Raw genomic sequence first — 27,047 nt, 5'->3', positions numbered from 1 at the left:
CAAACATCTGACATGGCAGACAGAGGGAAATTGGTGCCTTGCTTTGCAGGTAGGAGCCTTAAGGTCCTGCTGGATGGGGTGGTACACAGGTAGGAAATCCTCTTTCTTCCAAAAACCACAAAACCATCTGGTCAGAGATTGCCAGCTGGGTCAAAGTAGTCATCTGGAGGTATGCCCAGTACTATAAAAGAAGGTCAACAATCTTTTCCATTCTCCCACAATCTTCTGTCTGGTATCACACGCTTATTCTGTCTTTGCTATTTTACCCACTCCCATGAAAATTTGTGCTCCTACCACTTGCATTATTGCCTGACCACTCACTCTCACCCATGCCAACCCAGCATGTCTTCTGCGCTGCCTATTCACTCACTCGGGACACTTTAACACCTGCAACATTGTAGGGAATCTAATCTAATCAAACAATAGTAAAGCTGTGCCATCCACATTCATCTCCCATTTTGTGTGCTTCCTTCTGATTCCTTGAGGAGAAAAGCTCACAAGAGGGCAAATACAGTCAAGACGAGTGGTGTGCTGCCTATCATTGAGCTCCTCAACCCTTATGGTGAGTGGATACTGACACTGATCAGCCCAAGGAGGCCCTGGACCAACATCAGAGGCTTCCTTTACCTTACACGGCCGGGAAACTCTGAGTGAAGCTATCTCTTTGACTTGACTGAGACCTGTTGACAACTATCAAAAGCTTCCTGGCTTTGAGTCTGGGCAAATGATAAATCAGAATAATATGAGCAAGGCATCGTTGGCTTATAGGACAAAGCACAAAGAGACAAGGCAATGCAGGACTGAGATGTTGTGAGCATCCAAGTAGTGACTGCTATGACAGCAAGCAAAAAAGCTAGAGATGCAGCCTAGTCTAATCCATCAGAGGGGTACTTGTCCCTGAGCACATAAAGTCCTCACTCTAATATTACAATGATAGCTGCCGGTGCAGCCTGCAATGCAGCAGAGAAGAGTCTTGTAAATTGACTGGAGATATACCCAGATGGTTTTGAGAGGCTGGTACATGGCTTTAGATGTGGGGTATGCATGGTCTAATACAGTGGACTATGCTCTGAGACGTCAGTTGCCGATATTAAACATACAGATTATTCAGAGCAAGCAGATGTTTGAATCTACCAACTGCTCACTCTGGTTTTCTTGTTGAGTTTTCCTGACAGCTCCTTTGGCGAGTTTGTTCAAATGAGAGCTGAATGTTAATGAGGTGATGGCCTAATGGTATTATCACTGGACTGTTAATCCAGAGACCATTAATAATCTGGGGAGCCAGGTTCAAATTCTGCCATGGCAGACAGTGAAATTTGAATTCAATAAAAATCTGGAATTAGGGTCTAATGATAATTTATGTGTTAAGTGTTAATCCCAATCAATTAGCACCTCATCACACCATGTGATAAGCATCAAAAGATGGTGCCGGTTGTTCACAACATTGAGATGGGCCATGCTGGACCTATCACCCAATTTCACCACATATCTTGCCATAGCTCACAGACCCCGATAAGATTACATGCCCACTTTTTAATCTGATTGTGATCTACAGGAATGCTACATTATATTTAAATCATTTATGAGTAGTTAATGTTAAAATTCTTTATCTTTTCTTTCCTTACTGCTGATTTAATATTTGTTAATTCATTCCATGAGATGATTGGAGCTACTGTGATGAAGATATGACTTTGAGAGGTATATTTTGCCTCATGGTGCTTTTTAACGAAGAAAGGTTATGACAGATGTGCTGAGTAGTGTGCTCAAAGCCAATAAAGTACACATCTTTTGAGGCGTTGGGTTTTATTTTAAAAAAAAAGAACAATAGGAACAGCCTGAATGGGGGGGGCGGGGGGGCAAGCTCCCACAGAATCAGGATTTTAGTTTTAGCTTTCAGCATTTCCTGGGGTCTTGAAGCTGGATATGGGAGCTCTTATTCCTCTCTTGGTCACAGCTAAAAGCTAGGGTTCCCTTCCTGATAAGAGAAATGCATGTGAGACAATATAGTTTACTGAATTTCCCTTTGCCAAGGGTGCGTTTATGGGATGTTCCTATATTGGAACAGTTAATTAGAAGTAGCTAATATGTCTATTATTTTATTAAGGATTTTGATAGAGTTTAGTTAAGCCAATGCATTAGTTTTATTTTTATTTTGTCTGTATTTTAACTGTAGTATAAAATAAAGTGTGTTTTGCTTAAAGTCAAGTAGTTTGACCAATCAAATTGCATCTGGAACATAACATCTTACACTTTTCTTTAAAATAAGAAATAGTTAGGATCTAGACTATCTTCTTACTATATTTTGAGGGGACCTTGTCTGGTCCATAACACCATGGAGAAATATCTACCAGCACTTTCTACCTGCAGATCACTTTTTAAAAAATGGTTTTAGATTTTTGTGACGGTAGAAGGTAGCAGGAATATCAACTTTTGATACACTATGGCATTTAATTGATATGTGAAACACGTGGTACATTACCAGCTATCAACATCACATAACAATCATTTCAAAAATTGGTATGCATAACTTCCTTCCAAATTGGGACAAATGGTCTTATTTTACAATTAGCTGCCAAAATGTAAACAAACCCTCTAGATAGCAATGTGACTGCAGCTTTGTTATCATGTTGTTATCAGAGGTAAGTAACTATGTTTATTTACACTTCTTAAAGAAATGTATTGCTTGGATTTTTATCATCCATTACGGTAACCTTGTTGACCTAGAAAGAAAGATATTGCTGTAAGATCAAGACAAATCCAATTAAATATTTGCAAGATTGTGTAATTCTTAGACAATCATAAGTAAAGATTGATACCAACAATAGCAACAGTTTTCACTTCAGCATCATCACCAATTTCATTTAGATAATTCAGCACAGTGTTATAAGGGTACAGCTTTGTTGAAGTGTTGCACTATTGTTTAGATTTTAATGCAACTGTAAAGGGGTACCAATAACTCAATTTTATAATAAATTTATTTTTAAAATATACTCAGTTTTGTTCCAAATGAAGATATCCCATGTCCAATTAACTTACCTTTCATATTTCCATGTACAAAATGATTTTTTTCTCAAATATCCCCATAATTGGCATATGTTTTAATGTTAAAATACAGCTGATTGACAAGGAAAGATTTACTTTTGCACTTTAGTTATGATGAAGGGTCACTGGATTGAAACGTTAACTCTGCTTTCTCTCAACACATGCCTTATGAGTTTGTCCAGCAATTTCTGTTTTGTTTTACTTTTGCACAGTGTATTTACACATTCAGATAATAGTATTGTGTCTTGTTCATGTGGATACATGCTTTTTAAATTGATTTGGCTGAAATGAATATAAATTCTGCCAATTATTCTTCAGAATAATAACAAAATTCTAAAGGAATGAATTGGAAGAGAAAATATTACATGCAAGTTTGTATCTCCAGCATACCCCTGTGTTAGCTTACTACATTATGGTAAAATATTTGCACCTTAAAACCATTTATATATTCCCTGCTTTAAAAGGCCCCATTTGCATGAGGCAAAAGTTGGCTGTTAAGATTGACTGAAGCTTTCCTTCAGGTAATGGTCTAAAAATTGGCTTGCTCATGTTTTTGGGTCACAATTTGCAATCATCTCAGCCCTGGTCCAGTTGAAGCATGCATACTTTACATGGTGCATCCTCAGTTGAATGATTGTGGCATTCAGCCAAACTGCCCAACAGAGGGCCCTGCAGCTAGTGTGCTGCCATGTGTTCCAGCTAGCCTGTGCTTCTTTAAAACAGCCTGCTCCTCTAAGAAGGAAGCTGCACTCGTAAAGAGGCTGTTACTGATTATCTCTGGTGCAAGTGGCTGAAGGCTATGAGTAGCAAATAGAGGAAGAATAAACAGATAGGCTCCCAGCAAGAAAATCAATGGGTGACCAACGTAAAATTTTCCCTTCCTGGTGCAGCAAAATGTGTGACCAATAAGGCCGAGGATGAACAAAATCAGATTCTCAACATCAAGAAAGTTTCTCCCAATTTCCTCCTTAAGCCTTAAATAGTGGCTTCAAAGGCTTATCCTTGAGTGGTAACAACCAAATTTTCATGTATTTGCCCCTCATTAATCTACATCATTTATATCTCACCTCTAAATCTCTTCTTCTCCTGAACTAAATTTAGTTTAGTCCAGAAATCAAGTGATGCAAATTCACAGCAGGTAAAGCACAGTGGGTAACTGGCAACTTCAGATTGTTGAATATCTGTCCTGTCAATCATGGATTTGCTTCTACTACACAATATCCTTTATGCTTCATGGTCACCATTCTCCTTGACCCTTCACCCACTGGCCATGTCTATTTACACAACTCACGTGCACACTATGCACTGCATAAATTCATACGTGTGAAACAATGCATACCAAATACAGCCTTAAACTTGTTGCAGCTGTGAAGTGAGGAGAGGGGTTTGGCTGTAAAGGGGCAAAAGAAGGGTCTATGAAGGGGGAGAATGAGGAGTGAAAAGAGAAAGGGTTGGTGGCCCCTCTCACCCTCTCTGTTCACCCCCGCACCTCACCATCACCCCACTCCTTCTCTTCACCAACTTCAATCCCCAAACACATGCTTATTTCCCCCTCCCATACATCGTCACTCCTGTCCCATCCTCCCTCATGACTCTACCCTCCCTCCTACCCTGCTCTCATTCTCCTCACCCTCCCACCCACACCCTCCCACCCCGTCCTCACTCCCACTCTCCCTCCCTCCCCCAGTCCTCACTACACCAAGCCACACTCCCTGACTCTACCCCTCCCTCACTCCTCCTATCCACACTCCCTTACTGCCCACCTCTGTCACTCTTTTGGTTCTCTTACCCCAATCACACCCAGTACCCTCATGCTCTCACTTCGCCCTTCATTTCCCTACCCTCACTCCCTCAATCCTCCTGCGCTCACTTCCAATCTCCACGTTTCCTGCGTTCACTCATTCCTGTTGTTGAATTGTTTCAATACTGCACTTCTAATCTGATCCTGTGCAGTTGTTTTAGATATGAAATCATTAGAATTCTGTGTGTTGTCACAGCATTCCCACATTGTTGCATATGCAGTTGCAAGTGATGCCGGGTGTCAGCATACACTGACTTATCCTCAACTTGCTCTCAGACATCACTTCAGTCCTTTAACATTTTGTTTTGGAACTGACTAACAGCTATGATCTGCATGCTTCTGAAAGGTTGTTTTGCATGCAGTGACAACCATGCAGCTCATGAACCTGCATCTGTACAGGACGCTTTTGTGCTGACATGAACATGCGCTTTTCACTTGCTTTTTTATTGCTCACTGACTTAAGCACTGAATACAGATGCCAGTAGGATATAGGGAATTGAAACAGGAAATTGACTCTCTGTAATGATACTTACTTGAAGAACCAACCCAGGCACGATGAGTCAAATGGCCTCCTTCTGCACTACGACAATTCTGTAATTCCATCATTCAACTGAGTTACATGATAATTTGACTCTGCAATTTATCTTGCTTTTTAGCTCAGAGGGGGAAGTGGGAATTTGTGACAGTAGGGAGCACTGAACAGTCAATCTTTCAGTCAAAGAGTGGACATGTTGCTTTACCAAACTGTGCTACACCAACATTACAGCTGCAGCATATGCCAGCAGCTTATGTAGCAGACACACTAAATGTCCTCAAATAGATGTTGATCTGTCAAAGTCCAAATGGAAGAGTCCTTTGTGGAATGAAAGGAAAATGCAGTCTGTACGATGACACTGCCACTGGTGGTCAAGGAGCTCATCCAATTACAGTACAGGTTTGTCCACAGTCAGTCCTGCAGATCCAGTGCAAGCAGTCTGAGAAGTCAGTCGGAAAGCTGTTGAGATATTAGTCTGTCTTAAGACAGTAGGTTCTCCTGCGATGAGACCATGCAAGAGATTCAGCCTGTTGGAAGTAGGTTTAAGAGCAGATAATAGTCATGCATGAGCAGGAAAAGCAGTGAGGTGAATGGGAAACATAGAGAGCATGAAGGATTAGTAGACTTAGCAGAGAAGCTGGGTGCAATCTCTTGAGTGGACATGACCATGCAGACATAGATTAAGGGTAAGGGATCACCAAATTAAGACAGAGATGTGGAAACCTTTTTCTATGAGGATTGAGAATTATGTTCGGAATTGTCTTCCTCAAAAGGCAGAACAGGTAGACCCTTGATTACCAAGGGGATGAAAGTTTATAAAGCAGATGCATGATCTTACTGAACAGTGAAGTGGGCTTGAGGCACCAAGTGGCCTACTCTTGTTCGTATGTTTGTAAGATGCATGCAATACTGAATATTGAGTCCATCAGCCTAGGTAGGAAACATGTGCAGAAACAAAGTCAGACTAAGTGTTGATCTTTAAACAAGTTAGCAGACAAAAATAATGGTACTTACCCTTGAGAAACATAGATGATCATTCAGCTCTTGCATCCATTTCGGTGGTGGGACACGCTCTACACAATGATTCATGCTCTATACAAATTTCTGTACAGGTTGGCCATATCTGTTGGCATGGCCCCCATTGGCAGTCAGCAGGAGAAAGGGGTGCTGTCCTTTCCACTGCCCCATCAACCAGCATTTTCACACTTCTGTCTTGGAAGCAGGGAGGTAGCTTATTATTTCCCAGCAACATTTTCAGTGGTGAGCCCTGCAGTGTGAGGAATTATTCCTGTTTTGCAATGCATGAAGCATTGTACACCTGGGCTTTAAGTATGGCAATAGAGGTATGTGGTCCCAGCAATAGCAAGCATTTTCACCTCACTCACTACGTAATTCCCCAAGAAATGCATCCAGTATTTTGGTTACATAATTCATGATGTGAAAAGCTGAAGAAAATTCACCATGGGTCACAGTAGACTGTATGCTGTTAAACTCTACTCACCACTACACGAACTGCAAGTAGGTAAATTTAGCCCACGTTTACATTATGTTGCCATAAGGCTCACCATCCTTTCAAAAAGGGAGATCAATTCCCAGAGTTTCTTCCCCACAGCCTGACAGGCAGCTTCACATGACATCTCCAACCCATCATTCACTAACACTGCTCAATGCACTATATCACATTACTCACTTATCAACAGTCCCTCAATAAAGTCACTCAACATTGTCCTTGCCTCAGCTCGTTTATTGCAGAAATCCTCAACAATACCTTCATTGGCTAAAGATTTGAATATTCCAGTGGAGTCCTGTTTAGGTGCTTGCATTTAAACCTTTGTAAACTCATACTTAACCCAGCTGACTGTTTTAATTCACAGTGAGACCTGCTTCTCTTCTCTTCTCATCCCTGTGCTCACTAGTTCACATTGGTCCCCATTCAAGCAGCATCTTGATTTTAAAGTTCTTTTATTAAAGAATAGCTCCATAGCTTAGCTCTCCCTATTTCAATGATCTCCACCAACCCACATTCCTCCCAAATAATCAGTACTCCTCTAATTCGAGCCTCTTGTGCATTCTCAATTGTAATTGCTTCACCATGAAAGATTATGCCTTCTGTTGTCTTGATTCCAAGTTCTGGAATTCTCTCCCAACATCTCTCCAGCTGTCTACATCACTTTCCTGCTGTAAGCCACTCTTCAAAACATACCTTTTAAAGCAAACTTTAGTTCATCTAATCTAATACAGGCTGTTCTCCATCAATGTTACCTTATTCAAGATAATTTTTATTTCAATGTTGTCAAATTCAAGGGACCTGTAAATGCTTTGAGCAGAGTGAGTTTTGAGAAGATTTGTAGCTCAGGTTGAGGTTCTGGATGTTGGTTTGCTCGCTGAGCTGGAAGGTTCATTTCCAGACATTTCATCACCCTACTAGGTACCACTCCCTGAGAAAAAGAACAGGAAATGAAACCACCACAGGAAATGACATCACCAACCCAAAGAAACCCAAACATATAAATAGAAAGCAGGAATCATGTACAATGCTTTGCCTAGAGGCTCACTACAGATATTACCTAGTAGGGTGATGAAATGTCTGGAAATGAACCTCCCAGCTCAGTGAGCAAACCTGCATCCAGATGCTTTGAGCATCTCAATGCAAATTTTAATGTTGTTTCTGGCATGTTCTGCTCTCTAGTTCACCAATTTGTGGCCTCTCGCTATGTCCAACCATCCAAATAACAGCCTCTTGATGTACTTTCCCTGCAACCTGTGAACACTCCGTGCAATTTACTGAAGTTTCAATGCAAATGATGCTGACAAGAGGCAGGAGCATCTTCAGTAGTCATTTTACATAAGAAGTGGTGATCACAATAGCCTTGTATGAGCAAATTCAGAGCTTTTGGAAAAAAATGGAAGTGCAGTGGAAGAGATTCCAAAAAATGCCAATGAATTGACTGAAGGATTAGCCATTGCATAATGAATCAGAAAATAAGGATGGAGGATTGCACTGGAGAGAAAGATACAATGGCATTTGACTAGTTCTGTGTAAGTAGAATTTTTTTTATATTTCATTTCATAATGTTGGAATTTAGCAACATCAAATGTTTCAACTTACACTTACTTCTGAGGAGTTTAATTTCAGCTTTTACATTTACTTCTATGGAGACCTATATTTCACTGAGAGTTTTTTGTTAAAAATAGCAATTCTCAGGAATGGAAATGCAATTTTAAGGGAGAACTATCTGTACCAAGATATGTGGCTGATATCAATTTTCTTTGTCTTACAATACTCCCTTGAAGCATTTTAGGACCATTCATTACGGTATAATCACTACATAAATTCAAGGTTGTGTTTATCATTCTTAACAATTGGGATTTAGGCCTAACATCCAGGTATTCCTCCTCCGCGTCCTGCCCATGTCTAGCTGTTTCTAAACATTCTACAGGTATTCAGCTGTACTGGCATATCAACAAACTACAATGCAACATTATCAATTACGTTCTTCCTTCTCTCTTGAAGATAAAGTGACCACAAATGCAAACAGCAGTGCAAAACTGACGGGGAATATGCATGTATCTTCTACTAGGGCAGCTGGTGAAAAGTGTGTTCAACAGTGTGTGCCCAGCTTTCTCAGAAACCGTCGCATGCACTAACACAAGTACAGTCAGCATGATGGTATGTTCTTGTCCTATAGATACACCTAATTGACACTTCACCCTCACCCTGGTATCTGACATGAAATGAAAACTGCAGATAATGTGATTATGGATCTTTGTTATCCATTCCATCATCCCTGTCTTCCCTCACCCAAACCTTCGCCTTCTGATATTTTATCATCCGATACACAAGAACAGCTGCCAAGAACAGGCAGCGCAGCTCCATGACCAAGACAGACTTCTAAAGGCAAATTGTCATTCTATCAAATAGACAGTCATAGCCACCAGGTCAGATACTGGCATTGCACATTCTTTAGAGGATGATATGGCATCAGGATCTGCATGTTGCGCATCACCATGCATAAGTGGGCTGCAATCAGATTGGAACTGAAGAATGTGGATGTATCTTCGAGAGATGGAGCAATATTTGACCGTTTGTTAGGAAATAAGGCAAGACTGAGGTGTCAGTGGGGGAGCACTCTGAAGCCATTGATCATAACTCTATTAGTTTTAAAATTGTTGTGGAAAAGGATAGAACTAATAAAAATGTTCAAGTTCTAAGTCCGAGTAAGGCCACTTTTGATGGTATTAGAAATGAACTTGCAAAAGTTGATTGGGGGAGGTCTTTAAGATTAAAATAGAGAGAGTTCAGGAACAGAATGTCCCTGTTAGGGCAAGGCTAGTAAGTGCAGGGAATGCTGGATGACTAGAAAAACTGAGGCTCTAGTCAAGGAAGAGCAGGAGGCATATATCAGGTATAGACAACTGGGATCGAATGAATCCCTACAGTAATATAAGGGCAGTAGGAGTATACTTGACAGAGAAAACAAAAACGTGAAAATGCGATATATGTTAGCCTTAGCACATGGAGTTATGGAGAATCCAAAGAGATTCTATAAATACATTAAGGGCAAAAGAGTAACTAGGGAGAGAATAGGGCCCCTTAAAGATCAACGTGACATTATGTGTGGAACCATAGGAGATGGGTGAAACATAAAATGAATAGTTCTCATCAGTATTTACTAAGGAGAAGGACATTACTAGGGAACTTGGAGAAATAAAGGCTAATGTCGTGAAAAGCATTCATATTATGGAAGGTGTTGGAGGTCTTAAGATGCAGCAAGGTAGATAAGTCCCTGGAACTTAATCAGGTGTTTCCCAGAACTTTATGGAAAGCTGAGGAATAGATTGCTGGGCCACTTGCTGAGATCTTTGTATCATTGATAGCTACAGGTGAGGTGCTAGAAGACTGGGGTTGGCTAATGTGGTGCCATTATTTAAGGCAGTAAAGAAAAGCTGGGGAACTATAGACCAGTGACCCTTATATCAGTAGTTGCAGAGGATTCTAAGCCACAGAATTTACATGCATTAGGAAAGGCAAGGACTGATTAGAGATTGTCAACATGGCTTTGTGTGTGGGAAATCGTGTCTCACTAACTTGATTGAGTTTTTTGAAAAGGTGACAAAGAAGATTGAAGAAGGCAGAGCAGTAGACATTGTCTATGTGGACTTCAGCAAATTGCTCGACAAGATTCCACATGGCAGACTGGTGACTAAGGTTAGATCACATGGGATCTAGGGGGAGCTAGCCAATTGGATACAAAATTGGTTTGAAGGCAGAAGACCGTGTGGTGGTAGAAGATTGCTTTTCAGACTGGAGGCCTGTGACCAGCAGTGTGCCACAAGGATTGGTGCTGAGTGCACTGCTTTTCGTCATTTATATAAATGGCTTGGATATGAATAGAGGAGGCATGGTTAGCAAGTTTGAAGATGTCACCAAAATAGGTGGTGTAGTGAAGAAGATTGCCTCAAGGTACAATGGAACCTAGATCTGATGGGCCAATGGGCCAAGGAATGGCAGATGGAATTTAATTTCACAAATGTGAGGTTTTGCATTTTGGTTCAGCAAACCAGTGCAGGACTTGTACAATGAATGGAAGGGCCCTGGGTAATATTACTGAACAAAGAGACTTTGGGCTGCAGATGCATAATTACTTGAAACTGGAGTCACAGGTAGACAAGATGGTAAAAGTAGTGTTTGGCACGCTTACCTTCATTGATCAAAACATTGAGAATAGGAGTTGGGACGTCATGTTGTAGTTATACAGGAATTGGTAAGACCACTTTTAGAATAGTGCTTACATTTATGGTTGTCCTTCTATAGGAAGGATGATGTTAAATTTGAGAGGCTGCAGAAAAGATTTACATGGATGTTGCCAGAACTGGACAGTTTCAGTTATAAGGAGAGGCTGAATAGGCTGGGACTTTTTTTCCCTGGAGCATTGGAGGTTTATACAATCATGATGAGCATGGATAGAGTCTTTTTCAGAAGGTGAGGGTGTCCAAAACTAGAGCACATAGGTTTAAGGTGAGAGGTGAAACGTTTTCACGCAGAGGGTGGTGCATGCATGGAGTTGTCATAGGAAGTGGAGGCAGGTACATTTACAACATTTAAAAGGCAACTGGATGGGTATATGAACAGCAAGGGTTCAGAGGGATATGGGCCAAATGGCACTTGGTCAAATTAGGATGTCTGGTCGGCACAGACGAGTTGGAAGAAAGGGTTGGTTTCCATGCTGTGTGGCTGTCTGACTAAATTCTTGCCAGCTCCCTGAAGGACAAGGTCAGTGTCAAATTCCACAGGGGATTCAGTCTCCCAGCATGCTGCAACCATGGTGTAGCCTGACTAACAGCACAGGCAAAGGCACCTGCAAGGCTGAGACAAAATATTGTTGAGTACTACATGTATTATTGATTTGTGTTGTTGGACAAAGTTGTAATGGGTACTTTTTTCTGGATGGCTTTATTCACAATTTTGGCCAAAAGAATGCTGTGGCAGAATGTCACAGATAGATGGAAAAATGTGGACTTATGAAACAGTGGAGATGATAGAATGCGATGCTAAGAGAACGGGGTCTTATTAGCTTCTCTGAGAGTTCATCCATGGTGAAATGGTCACAGATGCCTTCTCCTGCCTTCTCTTCCTTCTCCAGAGGTTTTCTCCATAATCCTGGTGACAACAGATGCATCCACATAACAACAAGACTTGGCTGATGCAGATTACACAAACATGGAGAAATGCCATTGGGAGCACTGTAGGACTCTGTCCAAGTAATCAGGCATTAGAATCATTGCTTGAAAATACAGATGTTCTGATCCACAATCGTCTAAATGGATGATGGCTCTAAGTGGATGGTTTCTACAATTGGCAAAAAGGTCATATGCCATGCGTATAGTTGATCAATATCTAAACAACCAGCCTCTGGTATTCTATAGTGCTCCAAAGACAACAGGTTTGGGATCAAGGCTGCTACCAAGAAAGAGGGTATTCACTGACATGACACCTAGGCATGACTGCACATAAACTGCACATTAATGGGTTAAACAACTTGATGCTCCTGTACCTCACCCATTTAGGTGTCCTGGCTTCAGTGTTATGAGCATTCAGTCAATTACTTTCTACACAATTGGAAATCCCACGACCTTGGTAAAGTAATGTGACTTCTAATCCCATCTTTCTCTGGTTAGAAAGGAAATGACAAACTCATCTCTCATCAAGTGTAAGGACTCCATCACCTCCTGAAAGCATCATAGTAGGATACCTTTTTAATGTTACTGGTCCCAATCTGAATGGATGCAGGTTGAGAATGATAGGAACTTAGGTCACCAGCACTGTTCCTCCATTGTTGTGAAGCTACAGATCCTTTCGAAGTGGATGGCACATTTCTGTAACTACCTCCTTGATGAATATCAAGGATCTCAAGCATGGCTTTTGCTTGAAGTGGAGGTTGGGGAAATGCTTCCTGAAAATCATTGATGGGTAGGGACTAGACAGATAATCTTGCTGGGAAAGTCTGTATACTGACATGAAATATGTAGTAAAGATTAAATCAATGTGAGAAAAATAATTACATATCAAATGCATGCAAGTGCACTACATGACTTCATTACCTTACCACAGGAAACACTGCCTGTTCATTATGGCATTATTAGCTTAACAACAGGCCTACTTTTGATCTGGCTCTGATTCAATTTCTATGATGTTTTACATAACTAAATAAAATATTCCTTTTAGTCTGACAATCAAAATTATGATATATGTTTTAGTTTTTTATGCAATCAGATCATGCTTTTGTTTAACACCATCTGAATTATAGAGGGAAAAGGAAATAGCATTTCATGTATTCCAGAGCTTTTTTTTAAAATGTAAGGTGGTGGAGTGGGTCTAGGTGGGTTACTCTTCGGACGGTCGGTGTGGACTTGTTGGGCTAAATAGCCTGTTTCCACACTGTAGGTAATTTGTAGGCAACCTAATCTTAACTGTCATCTTCGACTTGTACCTCTCATCTTAAATCTATGTCCCTAATTATTGACCCTAACAAACAAAATGCCTTCCTAACAACATATCTATGCCTCTCGTGATGTTATACATCTCTATCAGAACCTCTCAACCTTACTATTCCAAGGAAAATACTACAGATTATCCAAGCTTTTCTCATAGCTCAAAACCACAAGGCCAGACAGAATCCACTTAAATCTCTTTTGCACCTTCTCTCAAGCAATCACATCCTTCTCATAACATGGTGACCAGAACTGCATGCAGTACTCCAGTACTTAGCAGCATTTTACACAGTTCCAGCATTTTCTACTCATTTTATATTTGACAATATAATGTAACAGATAAACAAGACAAGTACCTAAGATTTATTGGTAGGAACAATGCAGGGAGGGACCTGAGAAAGAAGAAATTGTGGAGGTGTTACTCATAAACCACAAGAAAAATTATTTACTTTTCAGTCCAAAGATGGAGAGAATCTCATTCACAAAGCTGGCATTTTACTCAAATCTCAATCATGTTGGCAAACTTCATTCTGTACTTTTAAAATGAATATTGGTGAAAAGAAGTCTACATTGTCTATATCGCCAGAAGCATTGCAACTAATTATTTAAAGCAACATTGATCAGTTTTGAAATTTTGTTCACTTGGTTTTCTTAACCTCAGACTACTTGCTTGTAAAATTAAAACTGTAAGTGCATTATTAATTCCTATGTTGGATGGTTAAAGCCATGATTTTAATTAAAGGTGCAGCAAGTTGTGATCATTTGGTTCTGGCACGCGCAAGCACATATGTGTTCAAGCTGCAAAAAAACCTCAACTATAAACTGTATTTACAACTACCGAATAACTCAAAGTGCTTCACAATCAAGTGTAGTACTTTGTGAAGTTTAACCAATAATCTAACTTAGGAAATACAGCAACTCTTGTGCACTCAGCAGATTTCCACAAAAAGCAATGAGATAATCTGTTTTTTCTAATTTGATTGAGGAAAAATTATTGACCAGGATAGCAGGGATAACTACCCTGCCCTTTAGTTTGAAATAAGGCCTTGGAACATTTTATATCCATCCAAGAAGGCAGATGGAACACTGTCTTTAGGATGAATCTAATTCAAAGTCCAACAGTGCAATTCACCCACGGCTCTGAATTTGAGTGGTATTGAGTTTTGTGCTCAAGCCCTGGAATGGGTCTTTAAGCTCGGAATATCATCATTCAGGAATGAGTGAGCTCCCAACAAAGTCAAGTTGAGATAGATGACTCAAACACAAATTATAGGCTTGCACTCTGGGATTATAGTACTGAGCAAGTAAAGCATTGTTCTAAGTACCATGTTTCAGATGTTAAAAGTAAGGTTTTGTTTGTCTTTTCAAGGAGACATAATAGCTTCCATGGAACCACTTCAACAAGGAGTAGGGATATTTTCCCTGGAAATTGTTCCAATACTTATCTCACAACCACTAACACATTGCTATTTGCAAGACTTTGCAGTTGGCAATTGGCTTCTGCCTTACCAACAATACAAATGTGACTCTGGTACAAAAATATTGGAAAGTGCTTTAGGACATCTTGAGATCATGAAAGACATTATATAAATGCAAGCTTCATTCCCCCCCCCGCCCCCATTACGTATTTATCCAGGGCTGGAGAAGTATACCTAAATGTGACACTAAATACTGGAAATACTCAATAGGCCTACCAAAAATTGTAGAGAAAGACAATGCACAAATTAAAATTTAAGTTGCGGACTCTTCATCGTGACCTATTTGGGTGAATAAACTTCACCACCTTTAAATGCAATCTTGTTAGTTATCTCCAAAGCATTTCCATAATTTTCTGTTTCCCATTAACTGCAATATTTTGCTTTCTAGTTGTGTTTAGTGTATATTTAGTACTTCATTTTGGTACCTTTTGGACAGGATTTCTTCTGCACCTAATGTTTTGATGGAACTTTGAACCATTCCACTTAGTAGGAATGGAAAATAGAATTCCATTCTATAAAAATGCAAGTTGTTGTTGCTAAGCTACTGATTTCATCACCATTCTTTAGAATTAATTTCTTCTTGGTCAGAATTGTAACAGATTTTGGCAAGTAACTTGGAACTGAAAAGAATCCAATTTGTAAGATGTCACTGACAGTGACAAAATATAATCTTGTAGCTTTTAGTGTTAAATCTGTACTATGACAAAATTATTTTACCAAAATTAGTGTGAATAAAGGATACAAAGTTGTTACACATTTTTGTTTTCATATACAAATTTGACTTCTCGAAACGAACAGGAAAAATTACATATCAGTATTAAACTTGTAATTCATTATTGGTCATTATGTTGTTTTATATTTTAACATATTTATTCACTTTTATAGATGGCAGAAAAGGTTTTTTATTGTTACAGCTCAGCATATGGAGTCAAGCACAATAATCCAAGGGAGTTACCGGAACACTCAGCTGTATACTTGAATTCTTATCAAACCTGGAAACAAGTTGACATGGAGATCTTGAAGTTTATAAGGAGTATTGTGAGCAAGGAGAAAGTCTTTTGAATTCTGATTTTATGTAGGAAGGTGCACACATGTTATTTGTAGACGTACATCAAGAGGAATTGGAGAACACAAGGTAGAACTCTGACGAGAAAATGTATGAAATGTCCAGTTTAAGATAGAATAGATAAATGTGAAATATCTGTAATGGATACTATACAGTCAACTATCATTGAACTGAATTGTGATACCACCAGTATATAATTTTTATTTCCAAATCCTTTTTGGCAATTTACAATATAATTTGGTGTTCAATTTTATTTACACAAAGGTTACAAAAGCATATATTGATATGCAATAAGTGATCTTAGAGTCTTTTAGAAAATTTTTTTGGAGAAAAATGTGCAAACCTATTTTACTTTGTATTTTTCCAATGTTTGGCGAAGGCCAAACCTGTATCAATGTAGCTGGTATTTGCCTTAACTTATTTATGACTGAGGGCAGGGCGAATATTGTCACGACATCAATAGAGTCGGCTGGCTATTTGTAATGTAAGTTATACAACCTTGCCGCCCAGTGGCCAACCACTTCAACTCCCCCTCCCACTCCACCAAGGACATGCAAGTCCTGGGTCTCCTCCACCACCAAGTTCAAGCTACCCGATGAGTGGAGAAGCAATGTCTCATCTTCCGACTTGGAACCCTTCAGTCACATAACATCAACATCGACTTCACTAATTTCCTAATCTATCCTCCCCCTACCTCATACCAGATCCAACCCTCCAACTCGGTACTGCCCTCTTGAACTGTCCTACCTGTTCATCTTCCTTCCCACCTATCCCTTCCATCCTCTCCTCTGACCTATCACTATCATCCACCACCTGCATCTACCTATCATCTTCCCAGCTACCTTCCGAGTCCCCACCTCCCTATTTGTGTCTCAGCCCCATCCCCACCCCACATTCCTGATGAACGGCTTATGCCCTTAATGCTGACTCTCCTGCTTCTTGGCTGCTGCCTGATCTGCTGTGCTTTTCCAGTGCCACACTTTTTGATTCTAATGTCTATGTTGCTCCAACAATTAATCTGATGAACACATTAGAGACATCTGTATTTTCCCTCCGTTTGGACATCTCAATACTAAACTGTACTTTGTCTTAAATAATGGGTAGGGAGTGTGAATGAATCAATCCCACCATCCCTCCACTTTAATCAGCCTTTAATTTATTCCATCTCCCACTCAAATTTCTATTTATATACTTTTAAAAATCCAAATGCTATATATTACAATGAATGAACTAATAAATTACTCTCCTGAATTAGCAACATATTAGCCAGTGCAACTGCAGAACAATTACATGAGAAAACTGTTTAGCATGCTTGGGTAAATAGTAACATTTTGAAAAAACTGAATAACATTTATGTAGTTTGCATTTTATTTGCTGCCTGATAATTTTCTGTACCACTTTGTTAAGGATGATTGCGTATGCACAAAATGTACTTATCATTAAATGACAGTAAATAATATCTCCACGTTAATACTTTCTCAAGAGTATGGATGCAGTACAGCAAATGCATCTGGAAAACCAACCGAGTCCAAGATCATTCGACTCAAAATGTTGTTATTCATCAAAATACTCTAAATTTGAACAAGCCATTGAAACATAAGATTCAAGATAATACCAGAATAATTTAGTTGCATAGCTTTTTAAACGGCAATTATTCACTGACAGTGCTGTTGCATTGAGAAGATGAACCAATATTACACGCAACACGTGAAGATTATCGCATTCTGACGTCTTCTACCCTCCGGTACAGGGATTTTTTTTCATAATCAGATTCCAATTAACTCCAAAGTACCCGGTATTTCCATAAGCATCTCCCCACTGAACAGTGTAGAATCATGGTGTGGAATACACGACTGCCACACAGGTAATCCCACTGACTCATTCCACTAATAGCTATCAATCGTGATCCAGTTCCAGGGCGAACACTTACAGCGTTTGCACAAGAAACTGATTATTGTTTTTTTTTAAATCCACTTCGAAACAGCAATCTGCAGTGATGCCTATTGCGTAGATGTTCTAAATTCCAGGGGAGACCTTTAAATGAGGGAATCACCCACTCACTGAAATGGTCGTTGCCGCGAAGCCACTGCAATAAAACGCATATTCCACTCGGGCGGTGGCTTTAAATGCGAAAATCAAAACAAACGGAAAGACCTTACTATATAAAATAAACAAAGCTAACTGTCATTAATCATAAGAGAATTGCAACTCAAATCTATTTTTGTACACGTTGACCAAGTGATGTGCGTGCAGATCAGCAGCTGACACTTGGACAGCGCCAGTCTGCTTATAAAAAAAATCCTAAATAATTGGACTCGGAAATAGGTATAAGGTTGACTGCAATAAAATCAAACAAGCGACAGCCATACTCAAAAAAAAATCAGAGGAAAACATAACTAATAGAATTAAAGGCTTTACACAGTGCCGCAAAGACAGAATGTGCAATATTAGAACATGCAATCATGATAACATAGTCTCGGCCAAATTTGATTAACATCGAAAAATATTCAACAGCAATTTTTTTTAAAAGTGCAGTATCAGTGTCGACTGCTACACGTTCAGTATTTTAAAAACGAATGGGAGCCAACGCTGTCTATAAGCTCCTATAGCTTCCTCAACTCAACGATATCACCATTATCACTTAGGCGTTCAACCGTTTGTAATTTTTCCAGCGCCCGATTTATATATTTGATTATCAAAATGTGCATTGCATTGCTCCTGAGCTGGTACTCACATTTGACCATCCTCTCCGTGGTAGCTATGTTTATGTCATTGTTGGACATCTTCATGAGCGAATGCAATGGGTTCAGGCAAGTCTCCGTGCTCCCGACTGAAGCGTGCGGCAGGGCTGCAGTTGCTACAGCATCACCGGGGCAGCGCTGCTCCACTCAGAAGCAGCCAGTCACGGCAGGAAGGCGGGCGACCAGGCACGCGCAGCGCCGCCACGAGCCGCGTGTGTGCGCGCGCGCTCGCTCACTCGCTCGCGCGAAGCCTGCGGGTAGGGAAGACGTCCGGTCCCGCGAAGCGCGGCTGCGCGCGGAGCCCTGTCCTAGTTTGGGTCCGGGGATGGTGGGGTGGGAGGGGGAAGGGTCACGTGACGTCGGGCCGGGCCATCCATCAAGATGGCGGCTGCTGGGGAAACTCCTACGCATTTGACGCCAGGGTCAGCCTCTTACTGCCCTCTCACGGAGGCGCAGGGCTACCCCCTCCCTCCCAGACAACCAACCGCTGCTCAGTATTGCTGTTGGTATTTCGAAGGAGACTCCAACGCCAGCAGGTATTGCGGGGGTTGGGGTAGTAACGCACAAGCGAACGCGACATTGCTGAGCATCGTATAATAAAAATGTACGACGTGGACTGCGGGTGGTTACTTTTTTACATCATGTCTGCCTAAAGGGAATGAGGAGGGGTGGACATAAGAGCTAAAATCAGAAAAGCTGGCAACTGCTCAACAGTTCAGATTCTAGCATCTGTTGAGAGACTATACAGCAATATTTGGCTGCTTGATTCTTCATCTAAATTCAATGCATATCTTCATTGTGCATAAATTCTTTCAAATGTCTACGTTTTTTTTCTTGCCAGATTGTTTTAATGAGAGTTACAATCCAAAACGTTAACTCATCTGTGTTCACGGCAGATGCTGTCTTGCCTGATGAACGTTTTTAACATTTTGTTTTTATTTTAGGCTTACAGCTTTTTGCATTATGTTTAAGTTGAGTTGCCTTCAGTGAGTTTTCTTTTTAAGTAGTGTCGATGGTAGCCCTGATGTGGAGAAATCGCTGTTGGACTGACCAGGTTATATAGTCCCAACAGGTTTATTTAGAAGCACTAGCTTTTGGAGCACTGCTCCTTCATCCAATGGTTGTGGAGTAAAAGATCATAAGACACAAATCTTATAGCAAAAGATTACAGTCTACAATAATATATTGAATAAACCTGGACTGTTAAATCTTTCATCTTTTAGAATGTGTTGCAAATTTTGGTTCATTAATATGTAAATCCCAAAGCTACTTTAAAGTCACCTTCTCGAGATAACTTAAAGTTTTTATAACAAAGGTGATATCTCAGCTCAGAAAATGTATTAAAGGTGTGAGGTCAGAGTTTGTCTGTATCCCAATCTTGAGTTAGACTGGGTCTGTTTCCAAAGTGAAATATACAAAATATTACATGCATTGACTGCCTGCAGATTGTGCATTTTTTGAACAAAATAGAATGTATTGCCAAATAATTCTGCAAATACAAATTCACCGTATAGACACACCTCATGTCTGTGTGCGTGCATGAGCGAAAGAGTCTGTGCATGAGTGAGTGCAAGTGCACGTGAGAGTGTGTGTTTGTGTGTGAAAGCTTGGTAAAGTGTGTGGGTGTGTTGGAGTATAAGCCTGTGAAAGGGTGTGAGTGTGGGTGTGTGCGAGTGAGTAAGGGTCCTCATGAGTGTGTGCGTGTGTGAGAGAGAGTATGTTTGTAGTGTAGTGGCTTCACCTGTAATGTGACGTGAACCCAAGATACCGGTTGAGGCCATCCTCATGGATACAAACTTGGCTGTCAGCCTCTGCTCGGCCACTTTGCATTGTTGTCTATCCCAAAGTTTGCCTTGGAAGACGGTCGCCCGAAGATCCGAGGCACAATGTCCACAACCGCTGAAGTGCTCCCCGAATGGATGGGAACATCCCTCCCTGTTGATTGTTGTATGGTGTTCATTCATCCATTGTCATAGCATCTGTTTGGTCTCACCAGTGTACCCTGTGGCGTATGAAATAGACAACGTTGGCCGAGTCACATGAGTACCTACTGTGTAAAGGGTCGGTGGTGTTCCCACGGGTAATGGTAGTATCCGTATTGACACATCTTGCAGTGGTTGACATGACACAATTGTGGTCGATGTTGTCCTGAAGGCTGGGCAGTTTGCTGCGATCGATTGTCTGTTTGAGGTTTGGTGGTTGTTTAAAGGTGAGAAGTTGAGGCATAGGAAAAGTCTTGGTGAGATGCTCACGCTCATCAATAATGTATTGCAGGCTGCAAAGAACATGGCATAGTTTCTCGGCCCCCGGGAAGTACTGGACAACCAAGGGTACCCTATTGGTTGCATGATATCTGCCTCCTGAGGAGGTCATTACAATTTCTAGCGGTGGCACATCAGAACTAGCAATCGATGAGTTGAGGATTGTACCCTGTTCTTATGAGGGCATTCTTCAGCACCTTCAGGTGTCCATGACTTTCCTCCTCATCTGAACAGATCCTGTGTTTGCATAGGGCTTGTCAGTATGGAATGGCTGTTTAAGTATGTTTTGGGTGGAAGCTAGACAAGTGTAGCATTGTGAGGTTATCTGTGGGTTTGCGGCAGAGTGAGATTCTGAGGTACCTATCCTTGATGGAGATGCATGCGTTCAAGAATGAGTCAGATACTAAAGAGTAGTCCGTGGTAAGTCTGATGGCGGGATAAAACTTGTTGATACTATTGTGTAGTTGTCAGTGACTCCTCGCCATGGGTCCAGAGGAAGAAAATGTCATCAATATATCTTGTGTATAGAGTTGGTTGGAGGTCCTGTGCAGCAAAGAAGTCTTGTTCGAACTTGTGCATGAAAGTGTTGGCATATTGGGATGCAAATTTGGTCCTCATGGCTGTTCAGTGTGTCTGGATGGAGAACTAGTTGTCAAGGATGAAGTGGATGAGTTGTAAGATGGTGTTTGGAAATTGGCAATTGTTGGTATTGAGCACTGAGGCTGTTGCAGCAATGTCATGACCATGGGGGTGCTGGTGTAGAATGCAGAAACGTCCATTGTGACAAGGAATGTTCCCAGTTTGACTCATCCATGAGTGCTGAGTTTCTGTAAGAAATCTGTAGTGTCGCAACAGAAGCTGGGGGGGTCCCCTTTACAATTGGTTTCAAGATGACTTTGACATAGCCAGAGAGGTTCTCACACAGGGTCCCATTGCCTGATACATTGGGACATCCAGGTGTGTTGGCTTTATGTATCTTCGGAAGGACAATTTCGACCACAACATTGTACAACCTTGTCACGTCAACCACTGCAAGACGTTTCAGTGTCAATAAGGATACCACCATTACCTTTGGGGACGCCCTCCAATGTGTAGGTGGCAGGTACTCGTGTGATTCAGCCAATGTTATCCATCTCATATGCTGCAGGCCAGGATGTCCTGAGGCTTGATATGTTGGCGAGACCAAGCAGACACTATGACAACTGATGAATGGAGACCACGCAACAATCAACAGACAGGACTGTTCCCTCCCAGTCGGGGAACGCTTCAGTGGTCACGCATATTCAGCCTTGGATATTGGATTATTGTCCGCCAAGGTGAACTTTGGGTTAGGTGACAATGCAAAGTGGCTGAGCAGAGGCTGATAGACAAGTTTAGTATCCATGATGTTGGCTTCAATCAGTATCTTGGGTTCATGTCACACTAGAGGTGAAGCAGCTCTCTCTCTCTCTCAAGTTTTGTTTTCAAGGTTACATTGAGAACATGTACATAAAACTAAGGGACCTCTTGGTCATACAGCACTGAAGCAAATACTTTGGTCCAACCTGTCCATGCTGACCATAATCCCAAACTAAACTACTCCCACTTGTGGTGTTGTAATAGTATTCCAATTTATTGGAGATTCAGATTCAAGTCCCACCTGCTCCACAGGTATGTCTCAACAGGTTGATTAGAAAAATGGATTAGTGGTGCTGGAAGAGCACAGCAGTTCAGGCAGCATCCAACGAGCAGCAAAATCGACGTTTCGGGCAAAAGCCCTTCATCAGGAATAAAGGCAGTGAGCCTGAAGCGTGGAGAGATAAGCTAGAGGAGGGTGGGGGTGGGGAGAAAGTAGCATAGAGTACAATGGGTGAGTGGGGGAGGAGATGAAGGTGATAGGTCAAGGAGGAGGGAGTGGATAGGTGGAAAAGAAGATAGGCAGGTCGGACAAGTCTGGACAAGTCAAGGAGACAGTGCTGAGCTGGAAGTTTGAAACTAGGATGAGGTGGGGGAAGGGGAAATGAGGAAGCTGTAGGACTTCAACAGCTTCCTCATTTCCCCTTCCCCCACCTCATCCTAGTTTCAAACTTCCAGCTCAGTAACTGTCTCCTTGACTTGTCTGACCTGCCTATCTTCTTGCTACTCTATGCTACTTTCTCCCCACCCCCACCCTCCTCTAGCTTATCTCTCCACGCTTCAGGCTCACTGCCTTTATTCCTGATGAAGGGCTTTTGCCCGAAACGTCGATTCCGTTGCTCGTTGGATGCTGCCTGAACTGCTGTGCTCTTCCAGCACCACTAATCCAGTATTTGGTTTTCAGCATCTGCAGTCATTGTTTTTACCGTGATTAGAAAAATGGGTCAGTTAGAAATAACGTTATCTTTCATTCTATTTGGGTATGTTTTGATAATTCTGAGTGACAATTTAAAATGTTTTTGAATTTTCAAAATAATAGAACAAGAGAGGATAAAATGAAAGAGTCAACATCACTTTTCATTAGACTTGAGTAATTGTATATATGTTCTACATTGTAGAACATCAATAACCAAATCACAACATGGTGTAAATTAAGCTGAAAAATAGGAGTTACGTGCATTTGGAGAGGATTCCATAAATGATTTGGGATATTCAGCATGGTTTTTGTGGGAGGGAAACTGTGTCTCATAATCTTGATTCAGTGCGATTAACATTGTTTACTTGGACTTTACTAAAGCCTATGATGCGGTACTTCAAGAAAGACTCCGAAACGTCGATTTCGCTGCTCGTTTGATGCTGCCTGAACTGCTGTGCTCTTCCAGCACCACTAATCCAGTATTTAGTAAAGTTAGATCACATGGGATTCAGGGAGAGCTTGCCAGCTGGATACAAAATTAGCTTTACAGTAGGAGACAGAGGATGGTGGTAGAGGGTTGTTTTCAGACTCTAGGCTGTGACCAGTGTTGTTCCACAGGGATCAGTACTGGGTCCACTTTTGTTTGTCATTTATATAAATGATTTGTATGAGAATACAGGAGACATGGTTAGTAAGGTTGTGGCTTACACCAAAATTGGTAGTAAAGTGGACAGTAAATCTAAGATTACAACAAGATCTTGATCGATTGGGTCATGGGCTGAAAAGTGGCAGATGGAATTTAATTTGGATAAATGCGCAGGATTCATTTTGGCAAAACAAACAAGGGCAGTGCTTAAACAATTAATGGTAGGGCCTGGGTAATGATGTAGAACAGAGAAACCTAGGGATTCAGGTACATAATTCTTTGAAATTTGCATCACAGGTAGACTGGGTGGTTAAGCAAGCATTTAGCACACTTGCCATTGTTGCTCAAATCTTTGAGTACAGGAGTTGGGACATTGTGTTGAGATTCTACAGGATGTTGGTGAGGCCCTTTCTGGAGGACTGTGTGCAGTTTTGGTTGCCCTGTTACATGAAGGAAGTTCTGAAACTGGAGAAGGTTCATAAATGTTGCTGGGAATGGAGGGTTTAACTTATAAAAATAGGCTGGGACTTCCTTCACTGGAGTGTAGGAGGTTGAGAGTGACCTTTATAAAGGTTTATAAAATCATAAGGTGAATAGTGAAAGTCTTTTCCCTAAGGTGGGTGAGTTCAAAACTAGGGAGCGTATTTTTAAGATGAGAAGAAAAAGATTTAAAAAGGTCATAAAGGACAACTTCTTTACACAGAGAGTGGTTAGCATGTGGAATTAAAGGCCAGAGGGAGTGGTGATGCAGGTACAGTTATAAAGTTTAAAAGACATTTCGATAAGTACTTGAATAGGAAAGGTTTGGAGGGATGTGGTCCAAGTTCAGGCAGGTAGGAATTTAGTTTGGGAATGTGGTCAGCATGGTCTAGTTGGACTGAAGGATCTGTTTCCATGTTGTATGACTCTATGACTCGAGACCATTGTGAAATAATAGCACAAGACAACAGGATGTCAATTCTCACACTTTTTTAGTATGTGTACATTACATCTCAGTATTTTATAATCAAGCAGATACACATTTCAAAACAAACATAGAAAGTGCTGGAGAAACTCAGGTCTAACAGCATTTGTGGACACAGAAACAAAGTTAATGTTTCAAGTCTGGTTATGATTCTTCTGTTCTCACGTTTTTTCAGATCAATTTCAGATTTCCAACAACTGTAATGTTTTGTCTTTCCAAATAATTGTAAGATCCACTCATTTATATTTGTTTATTAATGTGTGTATCTTAAAAACTGATGTACTACTTTGCGAAACAAAATTTCCTAGCTTCGAGTGCATTTGTACTGGTTGGTACTGAACCTGATATTAAATTTGAGCCAAATTACCTGATGTCAAAAGGATATTTTGTGAATCTCACTATTGACCTCTTTCAAAGATTGAGATAAATCAGCTCAGTTTTCCTCTCCTCCATGTTATCCAATAAGGGGTAGGTTAGCTCAGTTAGTCGGACTTCTGGTTTGTAATATAGACTCTTGCCAACAGCATGGGTTCAATTCCTGCATTGGCTGCAGTTGCCATGAGGGATTCTCCTTCTCAATCTCTTCCTCACCTGAGGAGTGGTGACCCTCAGGTTAAACAGTCACCAACTGTCTCTCTCTAATGAGAGAGTAGCTCTATGATCTGGTAAAAGTGACTTTATCTTCACTATCCATTAATGTCTTCGTAAATGCATACAAGATCATCAGTGAAGGTAGGAACAAATTTTTTGTAATAACCGTTTAATTGAGTAGTTAACTAATGCTTCATCTGGGTTAGTGGGTAAAGTCTCATCACTCAGACAAGATATCAAAGCACATCCGTGAAATTATACAAGTCCGTACTTTTAATTAAGCATTTTCAAAAAGGGCTTCTAAAGAAACAATAAATATTTTGTGTGTTTAACAATGCAGCTTTTCTTCATAGATAGACTTTTGTTTGTTTACAGATATTTTTAATGCATCAATCCACTTCATGTGCTGATATATATTTTTAACTTAAAAAACCTTTCTATTATTGTAAAATAAAATTGAAGAAATTTATTTCCAGCAGCAGAAAATTTAATCCCATAATTCTACCAATTGCAAACATAATAGAATAATGTCAATTCTTTGATGAACATTTATCAGAAAAATGTTGCTTCCAGCAAATCCAAGATAATTTTATTTCAAAAGATTGTTGAATAATATTATTTTAAAAACTTATGATTTGTTTCCTGTTATATCATACATCTTGAGCTAGACAATCCAAGTTTTGCCATGACTATCTAGCGCTATTATTTTAGTAACCTTTTGGAAAAAAAAGTCTAACTAAATTTCTTCCAAACGAATGTAGATTTAAAATTAAAGAAATACATTTCTGTGTGCATGCCAATTCTTCATTGGTAATGTAGCAGGAAACAGCAAGGAAGAGCCAACATAGATTTGTCTTCTCTGACAAGCCTGGATGAATTTTTTTGAAATAATCGATAACCTTACTGTAAGGGAATTGCCCATTTTTGTGAACTTCCAGAAAGCCATTGATAATTTTTTAAAAATAAATTGTTGCTTAAAATTGAAGTTCATCAATTAAAGGCAAATTGTTGACCTGGTTAGGCAGTTGGTCGAGCAGTGGAAGACAGTAAAAATAATGAGCAGGTGTTGTAATTGGCAGGATCGCCTACAAATTTCTCTTTGGGGCCTCGGTTATTCCCTGTATTCATTAACAATTTATATGATGGGATTGAAAGCCACATGTCAAGTCTCCTGATGACTCCAAAATAGGCAGTATTATATATGGTGTAGATGCAAGCATAAAATGTAAGACCTTGATAGATAAGTGAAGGGACAAATGTAACAAAATGATTTCCATATAGTCAGATGTGAGGTCACCTGATTTGAACCTAAAACAATACATCAGGATACTTTGTAAATGGTAAAAAGCTCAAAACTATGATGGTCCAAAGAAGTTTAGTGATCTCGATTCATAGCTTGTTAAAATGTCACAAACGGGTATAGAAAATAATTTTAAAAGGCAATGAAGCTAGTTCCTTTATATCTAAAGCATCAAAACAAATGTTGGAGCAACAAACTTTGAAGTGTATTTCTGAACCAAGCAGCAGCTAAATAAGCTGAGAAATTGGCAGTGCTTGAACTTTAATCACAACTTCAATTGGTAATTGCAGATGCTCTGTCGAATACCCCCAGGGTATCA

At 40.4% G+C, this 27,047-nt stretch overlaps 2 protein-coding genes across 6 annotated transcripts in view; one reads left to right on the top strand and one right to left on the bottom strand.

Annotated features, from left to right (window-relative positions):
- Positions 1–18,876, bottom strand: part of LOC140492103 (protein phosphatase 3 catalytic subunit alpha-like) — a 426,658-nt gene extending 407,782 nt beyond the window's left edge. For 2 of the 5 annotated variants that reach the window (XM_072590851.1, XM_072590852.1), the window contains exon 1: positions 18,649–18,872. In XM_072590851.1, the coding sequence (XP_072446952.1) occupies positions 18,649–18,703 (55 nt within the window). In that variant the 5' untranslated portion in view covers positions 18,704–18,872. Of the gene's footprint in view, positions 1–18,648 lie in introns of all 5 variants that reach the window. The other 3 variants (XM_072590850.1, XM_072590848.1, XM_072590853.1) reach the window with 3 other exon arrangements.
- Positions 18,715–27,047, top strand: part of LOC140492319 (nuclear factor NF-kappa-B p105 subunit-like) — a 152,513-nt gene continuing 144,180 nt past the window's right edge. Inside the window, exon 1 of the mRNA XM_072591265.1 lies at positions 18,715–19,191. Coding sequence (XP_072447366.1) covers positions 18,715–19,191 — 477 coding nt within the window. The remainder of the gene's footprint in view (positions 19,192–27,047) is intronic.

Source organism: Chiloscyllium punctatum, chromosome 20, assembly GCF_047496795.1.
Source record: "Chiloscyllium punctatum isolate Juve2018m chromosome 20, sChiPun1.3, whole genome shotgun sequence".
Lineage (NCBI taxonomy): Eukaryota > Metazoa > Chordata > Chondrichthyes > Orectolobiformes > Hemiscylliidae > Chiloscyllium > Chiloscyllium punctatum.
This window is presented reverse-complemented; position numbering and strand designations above follow the sequence as displayed.